Raw genomic sequence first — 17,005 nt, forward strand, 5'->3', positions numbered from 1 at the left:
TTACTCAAGTTCCCTACGGGGGAACTCACCGAAAAAAAGGCGATGGTTAATAGAAATGCCATTTTTAAACAGCAACGCCGGTTGTACGGGTTTGCGCCAAAGCCTGTGAAATATAAAGACAACCCCTTTGGAGACCTGCCGGTGAAATAACACGACCGAAACGATTAGTATTTGTATAAACTTTTGTAGATGCACCTAAGCTAAGATCACACCTCCTTAGTTTTGTTGCTGAAGAAAATAAATAAATAGGTGGTTATTGAGCTGAAGTTTGATGCTACCAGACTTTAGTACGGTACGCGATGTTAAGGTATTAAAGAAAGGGACACTGTAATTGTTACCTGTTTAGATACTGACTTGAATGTATAACGGTAGTACTCTGTGAAAAGAGGAGCTTGTGTATTGTGGTAGATTAAAAAAATCCTATGAGACTCTGTACCAACTTGTTTTTAACCGCTGGTAAAAAACTTTTAAGAGGGGAGGTGTTATGACCCCAGCCCCCTCCTTTGTGAGAATCGCAAGAGCCCTAGTCAAGGGGGGGTCAAATGACCCAAGAGGGAGAGAGACGTGCTGAAGACCACGTTCCCCCGGGAAGCAGAATAAAGCGACTCTGACTATTGTCTCATGAAGACCACGTGTAAAGCCCTCGGGCAAAGTGGGCTGGTTGAGAGAGATTGACACCGGCGGTCCCGTGAGGAAGTATAAAGGAGGGTCTGGGGGGGACGACCCCTTCAGACGCACCAGAAGACACGCTAGAAATCCTGCGACAGCGTTTTGATAGCGATAGCCGGTGGTGGGGTTCGTGTGCGTTTTTTCCTTGCCTGGGATTGGCGACCTCACCACGGAAGAACGGCTTAGCTACAGGGGAGGCCACAGATGAGAGTCCATTCCCCAACGAGACTTCGACGAACCGAACTCCTACAGGTTGGAAAACCTGTCGGGTAACTGTTTCATTCAATCTCTCTCTCTCTCTTTCTAACAAAAGTGCACCAATGCGACACCACAGACGGCAGCTGGTGGAACTGCAGTGGCCGCAAGAGACTTTCAGATATACAGCGAACAATATATACATTACCCCTAGACAACGATAGAGCTTATTTCTGATTGATTATTACTATACCTGTGCTTTAGATTGAGTTGTGACGACGTATATGATCTGAATGTTTTGTATTAACCATACGGTTGTGCCCCTTTATAAATAAAAACGTTTGAAAATAGTACCATCAGACTTCAGCGGACCTCTCTATCTTTGCTGGTAAGCCACCCCGTTACGGGGAACATAACAATTGTAAAACAATAAAACATGAAAACTTCTGGGGAGGGGGCGTTGACTAGTTTTTATAGGCACAGTATGAGCATAGGTTAGACAAACTTGGATTGCTTTCGCTGGAGCCTCCACCTGATACTTCTATCAGGTTAACCCTGATTATGAGAGTCATATTTCTCTAGAAGGAAGAGGCATAGGTTTAAGGTGAGAGAGGGCAAGATTAAAGGACGTTTGTGAAGCAAGAATATTTATTTTACGCACACACGTAGGTGCCTGTTAAATATTGCCAGGGGAGGTGACAGAATAAGACATGAACAGGCAGGGGCCAGAGAGGTACAAAGCATATGCAGGAAGATGGGATTAGTTCAAATTGGCACCCTGGTCAATGCAAATATGGTGGGCTGAAGGGCTTTTTCATGTGTTGTGTTGTTCTATGTTTAAACAACATCCACTAACTGTATCACCTACAATATTCAACAAAATTAACTTAATATGTTTCCTTTACATATCAACACAGGTGTTCTTCAACGCATTATTCTTTACCCTTCACCTCTTTTACATTTTTGATATGAACTCGTTTATATATCACATTTAATAAGTTGTTCTCCCCATAGTCAAGATATTTTTACACATTTTCAAAAGTTGTATCACTTTCAAACTTATAGATCAGTTCAACTGAGATTCAAACAGAGATTCAACTGAGATTCAACTGAGAATCTCAACTGAGATTCAACTGAGAATCTCAACTGAGATTCAAACAGAGATTCAACTGAGATTCAAACAGATACAAACAGATTCAACTGAGCCACTGAAAAGGCAAGCAATACCTTGGTTTGGAGACGCAAGGGACTGTCGATATTGAATCTGGAACAACAAACACAATGTGCTGGAGGAAATCAGCCAGTCGAGCAGCATCTGTGGGTGGTTGGGGGAGTGTTGACAATTCAGTTGAAAGCTCAGCATTAGGAAATGGTTTAGTACGTCATATACAGTAAACAGTAAGTGCTACTAACATTGACTTTAGAATTCTGTGATTGCTGTAGATATCCAAAATACATTTGAACAATTGTTCCTTAGCACCTATAACTATTATTGTGGTGCCAAATGATACCTCCCTAGTCAGCACGAGGCCAAGCTGTACATAAGACATTAAAATGGATTCTGGTTAATTGGGCCATCAGTTAATTGGAGCAGCTGTATATTGGGCCAACTCTTAAAGAAGAAAATCTAATTGAGAAAATAGCCAGAATTTCCTTCACTTATTTGGGACTCAATGCCATTTAAATGGGGCAGGAGCGTATTGCTGGACAGCTTCTAACTAGCACCAGTCATGTGCATTTGTGTGCCCAATAGACAGGACACTGTGCTTAGAGCAAACAGTTTTTAAATAGTGTCAGTTGCACATGTTGGTATTTTAAAAACAAGTGTTTTGTCACAAATAGTTGACAAGAAACAAGCAGCAAGCCAAATTAGAATTATTTTGCTCACTGTAGTTTCATACATTCAGGCTTGGATATATCAGAAATAGCTGAGAACAAAAATGAAATGATTTCACTATGTCAACAAGGTATCGACAACTGGGAACTAATACACAGCTTTGTTAGAACTGTAGTAATATTGGTCGTGTTCTAATTTGTTCCATATTTCATTTAAGTACATAATTTGTTACTCACTTAACGGTAGTTTGATTGTTTTTATACCTTTTAAACTATTTCCATGAAACTTCAGCTAATTGAGGCAGCCGTTAATCGGGCCAAAATTTACAATTAACTGGAATCTTCGGTATTTCAATATAAATAAACTCATATAAACATTTTATTTCAGAAATGAAATGTTTTTATTTTTATGAGTAAAACAATTTTACAGTGTTAAAAATTTGCTGTGTTTCTCACCATGTCATAGATTCTCCTCAGATTAGTTATGCTGTGCAGCAAAAAACTATTTACTCCCTTTCCTAGTTCACATTATCGAGGATTCCAGATTTGACTGTCTACAAGTTAGCTTTTAAAAATAATTGTGCAGTTTCTCAGAACATCCTAACAGGAATACATTGTCTGAGTGTAATGTTAGTACATCTTATCACTGCTTTTGGGCTAAAGGAAAGATGTAGTGGCACTGTGATTAATATTGACGTAATCCGATATGCACAAGAAGAATTTTTTTATATTAATATCAATGTTACAGGTTTTGGTACACAATTTTTGATTATTGTGTCTGAAAACATCAAAGTTTATTAGGGCCGATTATACTTTTTGTATCCACGTAGACCTGTGAAAAACACAATACAAAGAGAGGTAAAATGGGAGAAACAGAGCAGCAATGTACTACTGGCCCCATTTAATTATACTCTCTGGTTTCATGTAGATGAATACTACACTGAAATTGTAGTTAACCACAAATAGAAATGCATGAACACTTTACAAATATTCACAGAACTCAAAAGAAATATGGACAGTTTTTCTTATAATAGAGGGAATTAGCTCACATTTCAGTACAATAACTTTTATTTTTCGTTTTACAAGGATTCAACAAGACCTGAGTTAACACTACTTTTTTTCCAAGTGTAGCATTATGACAATGTTGCAATCCAAGAAATGCTGAGTACAAGACATGCAACAACTGAACTTCTACAAAACAGATTGAAAAATAAACTTTATACAAATGTGCAGTGTTCATTTTCACAGAAACCCCTCCCCACCCACATGATGTCCATACTTATATGGTACAGATCGCATCTCTGCATTAAAGCATCAAATTGGTCATTTAAACAACTGTATAATTGAGTCAACTGTAAAAGCCATTTTCTAAATGATTTTTCTGATCAGACCATTAGGTGGCATATCTGAGGCTCAAAGATGATTGATGCTATTAACACAAACAAACCAGACTAAATGATTTACTTTTTTTAAATTCTCAGGCAAGCACTGTTCTGTGCATAAGTGTATTTCCCCTCTGGGTAGGATTATACAATAACAGTGAATTTGAGGAAAATGCTAGCCCTACCTGACCTGGCTAAAGCATGTGGCACAAAGTAGGTTTCACTGGAAGTAGGGGAGAGTGAAAGAGTGCAATTCAGAAGGAACATTGGAAAGACTGACCATGTGATGTTTCAACTTCCTTTCTCTGATCCAGATTGCCTTTGGTCATGGCACTAAAATCCAAACAATCACTTGAGAATTTAAGATTAATGAGTAATTCAGTTAAATATGGCTTCCTCACCGGCTCTGTCATGATGCAATAACTTTCTTTCACAAATTATGGAATAACTTGACATCAGTTATTAATAATAGCTTTTATAAAATTACATTATCAAAATATTGTAATAAATAACATATTTGAATAAATAAGGATGCAATGCTGTTCTAATTTTGTTTCCGATGAACAAGTGTTACTGTAGTCCTCAGGAAGAATAGATTACCACATAGTCTCCATTTATAAACTTTTCTAAAATTTGTTCAAACTTGCAGATAATGCACCCACTTTTACCAGAGTGTGACACTGGACTAATCAGAGAACATGGTCAGAAATCTGCAGATAGATTAGCCATCCTCCAGGCTTAAGGTTGTGTTACAATTGAATTGACATTTTGGTCCAGCTACCATCTGGAATGGACTGAAACAAACTCACAAGTAAAAGTTCAGTAGAAGTCTGTTTTTCTTCTGATCTTTCAGTTATGAGTAGAACCTGGCAGACAAGCATTGGAACCTGAAAAGTCTCGAGAATGATCCATCCAATTTCTTATTTCAATCACTGAGTTTCAAAACAGGAGCCTGATGAACAGACTGGTTCTTATAGTTTCCTAACAGTGGATAATGATCCCAAGTTATATAGTCCAGAATTAAGGTCTGTCTTAATTATCCACCTTTTTAATTTGGTACAGCTATCAAATTTAAACACTGGGGAAATTCCATAAAACCCTTTGTTACTGTAATATTTATAGAGGGTGCTAAAGCACTGACTGTAATCTGGATCCTGAGGAGAAATAATTAAAGCTGCTTCATATTTTTTAAAATAAAAATAGAGTAGAATAATACTGAAAGCCTAATAGATTAAAGGAACCTTATGAATGACAGCTATACTGGAAGAAAGGACAAAGTTGGCACATAGCATATGAATCAGATGTGTGGAAGATAGAATACTAATAGCAGAGCTTTAAATTCATTGTAGTTTATGGAAAATAGGTATATGGGAGGTTAATGAGTGCTAAAGAATCCATGACCAGAAATGGCAACCACATAGAAAAGATTCAGGATTAGACAGTCAGAATGGACAATTCCAAAGATAAAAGCAGAAGGCTTTAAATGAGATAATGGATATGAAGCTCATCTCAAAATGAAAAGATTATTTTGAATAATTAATGTAAACTACAAACTACTGGCAACAAGCCACTTAATCTATGTGAAAGGACTAGATGACTGATTTGTTAACACTGAAACCCAAAGAGGTATAGAGAAATGGATCCATAATAAAAAAAACCATTTCATTTGTATTTTGTTAGAGTGTCAAATTATCACCACAATGTCATTGTTTTTAGGGAAAAAAATACATTTTACAGTATGATCAGAAGCTACAATTCTCCCCAAACTTGGTTATCATCAATTTAAACATCTTCAATTTATTTGCAAAATAGATAAAATCTATTACCGCCTAATTCACACACCCCAATGTTCCCCATTTTTGTGCTATATCATCTTATCCTAGTGGGCAATCCAGTAAAATCCAGTATCAATATATAATCCCAAGCAGTTTCTACATTTGCAAGACCATAGTTTAGAAAGTAGCTTAATTTCTGTAGCGGCCACACAACTTGAATCCATTCCTCTTTTTGATTCATTACTTGTTTTTCAATTGGCAATAACTATTCTTCACATAGTGAACTAACAGAGCTCATCAGGACTTTATTTGAAAATGAGCGTATATCAAGGTATCCGGGGTATTATGTTACAATTTCAGCAATCTTAAGCCTTGTGCTCATAGTGATAAAGATTATGGTCAATCCCAAAACTCAGTATGTGTTCTTAATTTGATGAGAACCGCACTACAGGCAGGGGGCACTTAAATGTACCATATAACAGAAGAGGACAAGTACTTTGACAGATTTAACATGACTAACTTAATACCAGGTCTTAATCAGTGAAAGGTCATGCTAATAAACTTTCAAAAACTGCATTCTTGAAGAAATCTAAAATGGCTAAACTTCACCTGGATAGGAAATTCAGAATGTTAAACTCATTCAAACGTCTTTTAGGAAAACAACTTAAATAATTATTAGAACATCAATGTGACAAATTCAATGCAAAATATAAACACAACTGCAATCTACGATCAACTTGTCAAATAAAATTTATATTATATATATTTTATATTTATATACAGAAGGCTGTTGGGATTACTGTATGCCACAAAATTACAATTATTTTTTCACCAAGAACAAACAACCTGTTGCTTTTGAAGAATACTGCTATCGAGAAGTGAAATCCCACCGACCAGCAGGACCACAAGGCACAAATTGTGCCAGAGTTAGTTAAGACAGTCATTTGAATATTCTTTGCTTCACAGAAAATGATCTGAAAATTCTGTCCAGTGAACGACTGTTTCCACAATTCTGAAAACATCGGAGCAATTATCCAATGTGTGACAAGTTCTTTTCCTCCACTGTGAAGCCTGTCATCGCCTGTACATTAAAAGGGGAAAAAAAACGGTTAGCTCGTCTTCCCGTGTAGCCTGAGCTCTTGATATAATTTAATGCAGTGTTTCCCAACCTTTTCTTAGCCCAATACCCCCCCTAAAGAACCTTCATACTTGCCAACGCCTCTCTTAGGCACAATATACTTTCCAGCATCTCCATAGTGTAAAAATATGTCTGCCATATGCTAACAAGAGAAAAATGATCCTGCTTTAAATTTTTATTTGTCGTTAAACCTTGCTTACACAGTACCTGTGCAGCTTCAATATCACTGTGATCCTTGTGCTTGGTTTTTAGCAAGAGTTGAAATATCTGGTTCAAGTTGTGACAGCAAAAGCCTTAAGTCCCCACACAAAACTATGTCTAAACGGTTTCTGTTTTTTGTGAGGATGCAGTTCACTGCACTGAAGCCTCTTTCAAAAAGGTAGGAAAGACCAGGAAACTTCATATGACGGTGTAGCCACATAGTACAAAAGCCGACATTTTTGCTTCTTCATCATTCTGAATTTCGATAATTTCTTCTTGCAAGCTCTATTTCTGTTTTTCCACCTTGCAAAGAAATGGGTTAATTACCCAGTCCGGACTTTCCAGATCATTCAAACCCTTGAATCAATTCTGAAAATGTGTCTCTTCAGTGACTGCAGGTATAAGCAGTACAGTTGCAAATCACCATCTGTGAAAGAGTGCCATACTTTCCATGCAGGGAAACTGTGAGAACATTTTTCTCCCAATGTTTTGTTTATACATTTCCAATTTTCTGAATAAAAGTGGACACCATACTTTACATAGAAATTCTCACCCTGCAGTTTCAAACTTAGAACGCCCATTTTGTCAAAGGTCGGGTAGGTATGCTATATCTCCACGTAGAAGTCCAATCTTGCTTCTCAAGCTCTCGTCAAATTTGAACAAAAATTCAACCACAGTGTCAAAAGATCAAAGAAACATTTTAAGCTGCAGCCTTTTGACAGCCAACTCACTTCGGTGTGAAGAAGCAAGCGTTCAAACTCTTCATTGTTTTTAATTTTGTTGATAGCAAAGACTGCAAGTCAGCTTGAAAAAAGTTGCTGCTGAGGATTTTGGCTGTGAGATATTTACAATGAATTATACAACAGATTGCAAAAGGCAGAGCTGAGTGATTATGGTGCTAAACGGCGACTGCTTTGCTTGCATCTTCAGAAACAGCTTTATTTCTATCTTTAGTGTTACGAAAACCCCGTAACCAGGTAACTTACCAGCAAAGATAGATGGATCAGCTGAGTCGGATGCTACTATTTTCAAACGTTTTATTCAATAAGGGCACAAACGTATGGTTAATACAAAACATTCAAATCGTCAAAACTCAATCTAAAACACCGGTGTAACCATAATCAATCAGAAATAAGCTCTTTCGTTGTCTAGGGTATATAATACTGAGTCCAATTGGAAATATAAAGAGTCACTCTGAAGTCTGCAGGCTTTTGGTTTCACGTGTTGGAGAGAGAGAGAGATAAAACGGAAAAACTTGCCCGAAACATCCATGGAATCAGGGGAGCGATCTTCCCCGTTGTTAGTTAAAAGCGATCTTCCGTTGGTTCCAGCCACAAACCCCGCATTCGGAATTTAACGCACGTGGCTTATTTCAAAATGGCTTCCCGTTCCCACGGGAAGCGTTATCGTGCTTCTTGGTGTCTCCTTGGTGCGTCTGAGGGTCGTCCTCTTTCAGACCCTTCTTTATACTGCCTCACGGGATCTCAGGTGTCAATCAGGTTGCAGGTGATGCAACCTCTCTCTCTCAACCAGCCCACTTTGCCCGAGGGCTTTACAATGTCCCTGCGAGTTGGCACGTCTGCAGTTCCCAGGTGTCTCCTGAGAACAATGCCACAGTCACCAGCTTTTGTCCCAGTGGAATGTCTTTCCATTTCCTGTGTCCATTCAGCCTGTCTCTCTCTCTCTCTTTTGGGTCATTGACCCCCCCCTTTTCTAGGGCTCTTGCAATTCTCACAAAGGAGGGGGCTGGTATCATAACACCTCCCCTCTTAAAAAGGTTTTTACCAGCGGTTAAAACCCAGAGTGGTACAGTCTTACAGAAATTTTGAATCTAATACAGAGTAATACAGTTATACATTCAAGTCAGCATCTAAACAGTTAACAAGTACAGTGCCCCTTTCCTTTAATACCTTAACCTCATGTGCCCTACTAACGCCTGGTAGCATCAAACTTCAGCTCAATAACCACCTTATTTATTTGCTTTCTTCGGCAACATAACTAAGGAGGTGTGATCTTAGCTTACATACATCTACAAAGGTTCATGCAAAAGACAAATTTTTATGCTACTTTCAAACTTAACAGTCAAGCTTCCATGGGTGTTGTCTTTATTATTCACATACTTTGTCAAAATCCCTTAAAACCGGCTTCTGCTATTTTAAAAAAATCGCGCCCCCATTAACCCTCGCCTTTTTTCCGGTTAATTCCCTCGTGGCGATCTTGGGCACCCTGGCGAAATAAGCTTTCGCCCGCTCCTTTCATAGGAGTTATTTTATCAGCGTGTTCCAAACTTAGACCACCCAATTCCTTAATTTTAGGCCATTTGTCGTTTTTCTCTTCAGGACCCGTCATGCTATTAGTTTCCAATTTAAGATCCGCAAGCGATCTCGCTTTGTTCAGACAGCATTTCAAATTCTGCCTTTTCACAGCACCCTCTTGAATAACAATAGCGTGTGGGGCACCTTTACATTCCAAATCAACCTGTAATTGATTCGCAGGCACCGTGTTACCAAGCCATTGTCTCTGCAGCCTGGTTGCTGCTTCTGACATCAATCCAGACATTAAATTTTCTTCCTTTGATTTGGGAATTACAGATTTCCCGTCTCCCTCCACAACAACAGTTATCTCCCCATTCGTAAACTCCACATTAACTCTGAAGACCCCCTTCTGTACAACCCTCTGGGAACTCACACTTCCCAAGGTTAACCCCTTTTTCCCCGAACCAGGTCTATCTGACTCACGAGGACGGCCGCCCCGTCCCCCTGAATCAAACACCTCAGACTTCCCCTGAGCTCTGTTACCAGGTTCAGCACCACGTGCGCCCCCATCTTGGACACACTCAAACGGGACATTGGCCCCTTCCAGGCTTTCAATACCCGTACCTTTTTCAAATTCTAACGTCCCCCGATCCTTCCAGTTACTCTCTAGGCAGCCCCCCGTTGGGGAAGGCGCAACCCTGCGAGCTGAAACAACCTCCTCGGCCATTTCAGCTGACTTCTCCACGGCAAGGGTACCCTTCTCCTCTAAGACTGCCCTCATTTCACTCTCGGGACCATCGAGAACATCTTTAGGACTCTCAACTTCTCCAAACAATTCTGCCAAACCAGACAGATCAACCACGTCCAACTCTGGACGTTTTAACAGCTTTATCCGTTTCTCATCTTTATTTCCTACCTCTAGGACCTTTCTCTTCACTAAGGGGAGGGCTATCTCCTTACCCTTACCCCATTTTACTTTACTACCTTCCGTTTTACCACCCTCTGAACCCTCGTGGTGTAGGGTCGGTAAAAACGTCTGGGCCAATTTCAAACTGCGCGCGGTCCCAGTCGCCGCTCTCGACAGGCTGCGAGTGACCGCGCATGCGCGATAGCTCGGGGACTCCATGGGCGGGGCCTCAACTATCAGGGCGGTTCCCATCTTCCCAGCCGCGAGGTCATTACCCAACAGGAGGTCCACGCCCTCCCCCGGTAACTCCGGCAGGACTCCTAGCTCCACAGGTCCCGACACCAACTCGCAATCGAGAAAGACCCTATGCAAAGGCACGACCGTGATCTGGTTCCCGATTCCTCTCAGGGCAACCTCCCCCGTCCGAGGGCCGAAATTTAACACATTACGGCTAATTAACGATAGTTCCGCCCCCGTGTCTCTCCAAATTCGTACAGGGATGGGGGGGTCCCCTTCCCTCAAAGACACGGTTCCTTCGGAACTAAATGTCTCCCGCCCCTCCGGTACTCCATCTACCTGGGGCCCTCTTGTCAACGTCCTGATTACCACTGCACGCCCGATAGGGATCGCTGCTCTCTCCCTCTCTGGCTCCTTTCTCAGAGCAAAGCAGTTTGATGCAATATGTCCCACCTTTCCACAATTAAAACAGTTTAAACCAGGAGATCTCCAGGTTTCCTGTCTGTTATCCTCACTTTTTGTGCTAGCTCCCGGTGGAGTCTCTCCCTTAGCCGGCGGACTGTCCCTACCATTCCGACGGTCTCTCGGGTAACTTTGTGGCGAGGAAAACTTTGTCTTGTGGGTTAGGGCATATTCATCTGCGAGCCTAGCCATCTCTGAGATGGACTGATTCGTCCTCTCACTTAAATACATTCGGATCTCTTCCGGAACGCAACTTTTAAATTCCTCAATCAAAACTAGCTCCCTGAGACGCCCATAGTCCTCGGCCACCTTTTCAGCTGTGCACCAACGATTCAAGAGCACACCCTTCTCATGGGCTAGCTCGGTATACGTTTGATTCCACCCTCTTTTTAAATTTCGGAACCTTTGTCTATACGCCTCAGGTACTAACTCGTAACCTCGGAGAATGGCCTCCTTTACTTGATCATAATTCCCGTCCCTTTCTGTGGGCAGCGCGGCATATACCCGCTGTGCTTTTCCTCGTAACACACTTTGTAACAACGCCACCCATTGCTCTCTGGGCCACTGCTGATTCTCTGCCACCTTTTCAAAGAGCAAGAAATAACTATCAACATCCGTCTCCTCGAACGGGGGGACCAACCTCAACGCCCGACTAATATCAAACCCCTCTTTCTCTCCCCCTTGAGTTCTTCGCTCTTGTTTCCGCCTGTCCAGCTCCAATTCATAGTTCCTCTGTTTCTCTCTCTCTTCTGCTTCTAGCTGCTTTAGTTTGAACACCTGCTCTCTTTCCCTCTCGGCTTCTCTTGCCCTCTCGGCTTCTCTTGCCCTCTCGGCTTCTCTTGCCCTCTCGGCTCTCTCGGCTTCTCTCTCTGCAGCCTTCTGAGCTGCGTCTATTTCTAGCTGCTTTATTTTAAACTCATGTTCCAGCCTTGCTTTCTCCAACTCTGCCTGATTTGTCCCACTCACTAATCTCCTTTCGGGAATATTTTCCAAATCCTCAGCTGTAAACACCTTCTTCCCAACGTAGTGCTGTTGTATGACCCTTAGCACTTCCTGCTTTTTCATTGCTGGCTTCACCGCTGTGAGGTCTAAGGCCTGCGCCAAACTTACTAAGTCTGATTTTGTAGCCTTCCCTAGCGCCTCTACCGTCGGGTTTCTCATGAATTCACCCACATCCATCTTTGCTGGTTTCCCGTCTGACTACCTGCGTAACCAGATTTAAGTTTGGACTTACAGCCCGATTCACTGACCTCCCCCCTTTTTGGTGTCAAATCCCGAGACGAGAACCCCACTTGTTACGAAAACCCCGTAACCAGGTAACTTACCAGCAAAGATAGATGGATCAGCTGAGTCGGATGCTACTATTTTCAAACGTTTTATTCAATAAGGGCACAAACGTATGGTTAATACAAAACATTCAAATCGTCAAAACTCAATCTAAAACACCGGTGTAACCATAATCAATCAGAAATAAGCTCTTTCGTTGTCTAGGGTATATAATACTGAGTCCAATTGGAAATATAAAGAGTCACTCTGAAGTCTGCAGGCTTTTGGTTTCACGTGTTGGAGAGAGAGAGAGATAAAACGGAAAAACTTGCCCGAAACATCCATGGAATCAGGGGAGCGATCTTCCCCGTTGTTAGTTAAAAGCGATCTTCCGTTGGTTCCAGCCACAAACCCCGCATTCGGAATTTAACGCACGTGGCTTATTTCAAAATGGCTTCCCGTTCCCACGGGAAGCGTTATCGTGCTTCTTGGTGTCTCCTTGGTGCGTCTGAGGGTCGTCCTCTTTCAGACCCTTCTTTATACTGCCTCACGGGATCTCAGGTGTCAATCAGGTTGCAGGTGATGCAACCTCTCTCTCTCAACCAGCCCACTTTGCCCGAGGGCTTTACAATGTCCCTGCGAGTTGGCACGTCTGCAGTTCCCAGGTGTCTCCTGAGAACAATGCCACAGTCACCAGCTTTTGTCCCAGTGGAATGTCTTTCCATTTCCTGTGTCCATTCAGCCTGTCTCTCTCTCTCTCTTTTGGGTCATTGACCCCCCCCTTTTCTAGGGCTCTTGCAATTCTCACAAAGGAGGGGGCTGGTATCATAACATTAGCAACACGTACAAACACGCTGGAGGAACTCAGCAGGTCGGGCAGCATCTGTGGAAACGAACAGTCAACGTTTCGGGCCAAGTCCCTTCATCAGGACTGAAGGAGGAGGGGGCAGGGGCCCTGTAAAGAAGGTGGGGGGAGGGTGGGAAGGAGAAGCCTGGTAGGTGCCAGGTGAAAAATTAATCAGAGGAAAGATATTTCTATCTTTGATAACTCTTTTTTTCCCTTTTTAACGTTCTTTTGAAGACCCTGACCTGGAGTTACACTCTAATGTCAGTTCTTTGCAGGAATGGGACCCGCTTTTAGAGCCTCACGACCTGTCGCTTTTCGATATGCCAAGGACGCGGCCTGGAAGACTAGCACGCCTTCAGGGTGCCAGGTTCCATGGCTCTGGAGGCGGGCAGATTCAAGACGGATGCCGCTGCTGCCGCCAACTGATGCATCATGGGAGAATAAGGAAGCAGTGGCCTTCCTGTCGGATGTGTGGCCAGTGGGACAGAGCTTGGAAAAAGCGACACAAGAGAGTTTTAACACGATAAAATCAGTGAGTTGTTTTGTTATGACTCCCCTCTCACTGTGAAACGGGGACACCTCATTTTCCCTTAATAGGGAGAGAGAGAGCCTGTGGTATGTTGAATTACCGGGTGAACAAGCAGTCTTTGGGGTACTGCAGGTCTGTGTCTTTATTGATGCTTTGCTGTATGCTTGTGTGCTCAGTGGGGGGGGGGGGGGTGCCGATGCTTTTTTTGCTGCTGCTTGTGTTTGGGAGGGGAGAGTTGGGGGGGCTTTGGGTTTCTAACATTTAACTGTCATTCATTCTTTGGGGCACTCGTCTGTTTTCGTGGCTATTTGTGAAGCAAAAGAATTTCAGGGTGTATATTGTGTACATTTCTCTGACCTACTGAAACAGCCTTGGAATTTCATTTTTCATAAATGCCACTAAACCAACATGGAGACCTGTCGTATGTGGTGCTCCATCTGTTGCACAAGAAATTTTTCCTAACTGGAATACTTTTATCCTCAATATATACTTCGAGATCATCATAGATTGATTCTCTGTTGATATTTGTTTTTAACTTTTTACTAAAGGGAATGTCTCACTGTCTTGCAGAGTTGACTCATCCAGTTGTCTCCCAATTCTGCTTTTTGTAGCTCTGTACATAGTTGATACTCAATAACTTCACACATTTCAACAATGAACTACAGAGTTATTACTAAAAGGAATTGATTTTAAAATACTGGTGTCTATTTTGAGAACAGTGGTGAGCACTTCTGATACAGCAGGCATTACCAATCTTTCACCGATTGTATGAGATTTTCCACACTTTGTTATCATTTTGGAAATGTTATAAAAAGCAATGAGACCACCATCAAGGTCACTTTCAGCTTTCTTGGCAAATTAATCAAGTGTGCAATGCTTTTCAAATGCTTTCATCTTCTGGAACTGAGTAATACCATAAGCAGCCTTTTCAGGGTGAGACAATACAGTATTACAAATAAGACACATGGGATGTCCCTGATCTGACAGGGATCAATAAAACCATACTCCAGGTATGTAACATTGTACTGACACGCTTTCTGTAGATTCTGTATCTTAACAGGATTAGAATTCAAGGATTCACCACCTTCAGACTCAAAGATCGCACCACACGCATTTATCCATCATTAACGGGACTAATTAAAATAAAAAATTAACACAGATCCATAAATCTGTAGATAAAGTTGAGAGGGTGTACTTGACCTACCAACTGTTAAAATGCATGAACTCGTTCTATGCTGTGAGTCAAGGGAAACTGTTGAGCACCCAGTTGCTAATTTATGCATCCCTAATAATGTCTGTTTGGTTGGTAAGGTTGGATGAGATGGCCGAGTTTCAGATGCATTGTGAAGACAGGTGCTCACCGCTACAGAGCTATGGTTCTTCCTGTGTTCCAGTGCTTCATCCCTGCTTTTTGGAAGTCCCTGCTTTTTGGAAGTGCCTGCTCTACTAACGGTCGGTTATGTCTCATGCCTCAAGTTGGGGTGCATCTTACACCCCCCCAACCAAGAATCTTGAACACCCCCAGACAACTTCTTTTTCCCCTAATGCCCCCTTAGGACACGTAACCAACCCCTTGGGAGGCAGTACCATCCCCATTAGGAATCACTGGTTTAATGCTTCCCAGTTATGTAAAAGTAATCTGCCTATCCTTCTAAATAAAACTGATACCTCTTCATTATAACAAACAGAAAATGCAGATACGTGAGTGTTAATAATCTATATAAAGCACTCTTGGGGTTGTAGCAAAATGTGGACAATAACCCTGGAGTGGCACAAGTAATTCAGCAAAAACATTTGCTCATCATATCTTTTACAGGAATGACTTTGCTGGCAAAGAACTTTTGACTGCTGCATCAAGACTGTAGACTTGTGTTCATGTTCTGTAATGAGAGCATTATTTCCATTATTATTGGAACTGTCTTTGATGACTCACAACAGGAAGGCAAAGAATTTGAAACAGCAAAGTTAAAATAATGAGGATATACAGTTTCCTTTTCCCACCTGAAGGGCAGGAACTCAGTTAATGTCTTCTTTCTTATTCCTTCGTCAATAAGCCTACCAGAAGATAAGCAGACATATCATACTTCATGAGAAGTATCACATACCTATGTCGAGCTGCACTGTACGTGTCTAGCAGGTGGCAACTGGCTAATTCCAGATTCCAGTCAAACATTTCTAGAATCTTCTGACATTCACTTCTTGTCTTCAACCCGAGACAGAATAGTTGCTCAACCTAACAAGAGAAGAATGTGAGATGGAGTGCTTAGACACTGCATGGTTATGGATTTCGTAGAGTCCCCTGTGGGCTCAGAGCTAGAGGTGAACAACTGTACACAACTACAATGTTCTTGCATGACTATTATACTAGATTTTTCTTTGAATCTAAACACAAGGCAAAATCTACCCAGATGAAGACATGCACTCACAAGTTCTGTCATTAGGTAAAATTTTGAAGTAGCTATGAATACCACGAGTAGTATCAATGATAAAAAACTAAACCACTTGGAAGTAGCTCATGATATGTACGCAAATCCAGATGGACATTAGGAAGGAATAAGTTTGCTCTCAAGATTTTCAATAAGGGCTGAATACTCAGGTACTTCAATGGAACTTCCACGATGCCACTCTGTCTTTGCATTTATCTGTTGTTATCACAGATCTGTGTCTACATCCACTATAGATTGCTAAACTTTATCTGCTCTTTGGATAAACCAGGTTTACCAGCATAAATAAATGAGAAATACAGCATGAAGGAGAAGAGGATGAAAATCTTGACATTCGCACTAATTTACCTGGTCAATTTCCAGTCTAACCTGTACACTGTGCTCAGAAGGATTTGTGTCGGATGACTCTCAACATCACAATTTTCTTATACATTACAAAACTCACAGAATGAAACTGATTTATAAATGAAGAACTGCCAATACTATTGAAGCATTTGTAAAAACTTACATTTAAAGGAATGTAGCAAGATAAAACTTTTTTAAACAATACTTAGTTGCAGCTCAACACACCTTTTGGTAATAGAATCATGTGAAGCTTTATAAAATCCCTTTGCTGAATAAAAGCATAATGAGTTTCAACTTGCTGATCATGAGGATGAATTTTATTAAAAGAAGTGCTTTCAAAATATACATCTGAATTGTATATTTCATCAGGAATCCTTACCTCCACTCCTCATGTAAGCAAACACATTTCCATGAATAATCGCCTTTCATACACTTCAGCCTTCAAATTAGTGCAGCCACTTTAACTTTTTGCAAACCACAATTAGCGGATTAAATAAAGCACATTCAACACTCAAAT

General features: G+C 41.2%; 1 protein-coding gene across 9 annotated transcripts in view; it reads right to left on the reverse strand.

The window, feature by feature from the left end:
• Window positions 1-3,750: 3,750 nt before the first annotated feature.
• tnk2b (tyrosine kinase, non-receptor, 2b) overlaps window positions 3,751-17,005 on the reverse strand; it is a 237,453-nt gene continuing 224,198 nt past the window's right edge. For all 9 annotated transcript variants that reach the window (XM_073041320.1, XM_073041319.1, XM_073041322.1 and 6 more), the window contains 2 exons: window positions 15,805-15,932; window positions 3,751-6,938 (listed from right to left, as the gene is read on the reverse strand). In XM_073041320.1, the coding sequence (XP_072897421.1) occupies window positions 6,932-6,938; window positions 15,805-15,932 (135 nt within the window). In that variant the 3' untranslated portion in view covers window positions 3,751-6,931. The remainder of the gene's footprint in view (window positions 6,939-15,804; window positions 15,933-17,005) is intronic.

The sequence above is a fragment of the Hemitrygon akajei genome, chromosome 3, assembly GCF_048418815.1.
Source record: "Hemitrygon akajei chromosome 3, sHemAka1.3, whole genome shotgun sequence".
In the NCBI taxonomy this organism is placed as follows: Eukaryota; Metazoa; Chordata; class Chondrichthyes; order Myliobatiformes; family Dasyatidae; genus Hemitrygon; species Hemitrygon akajei.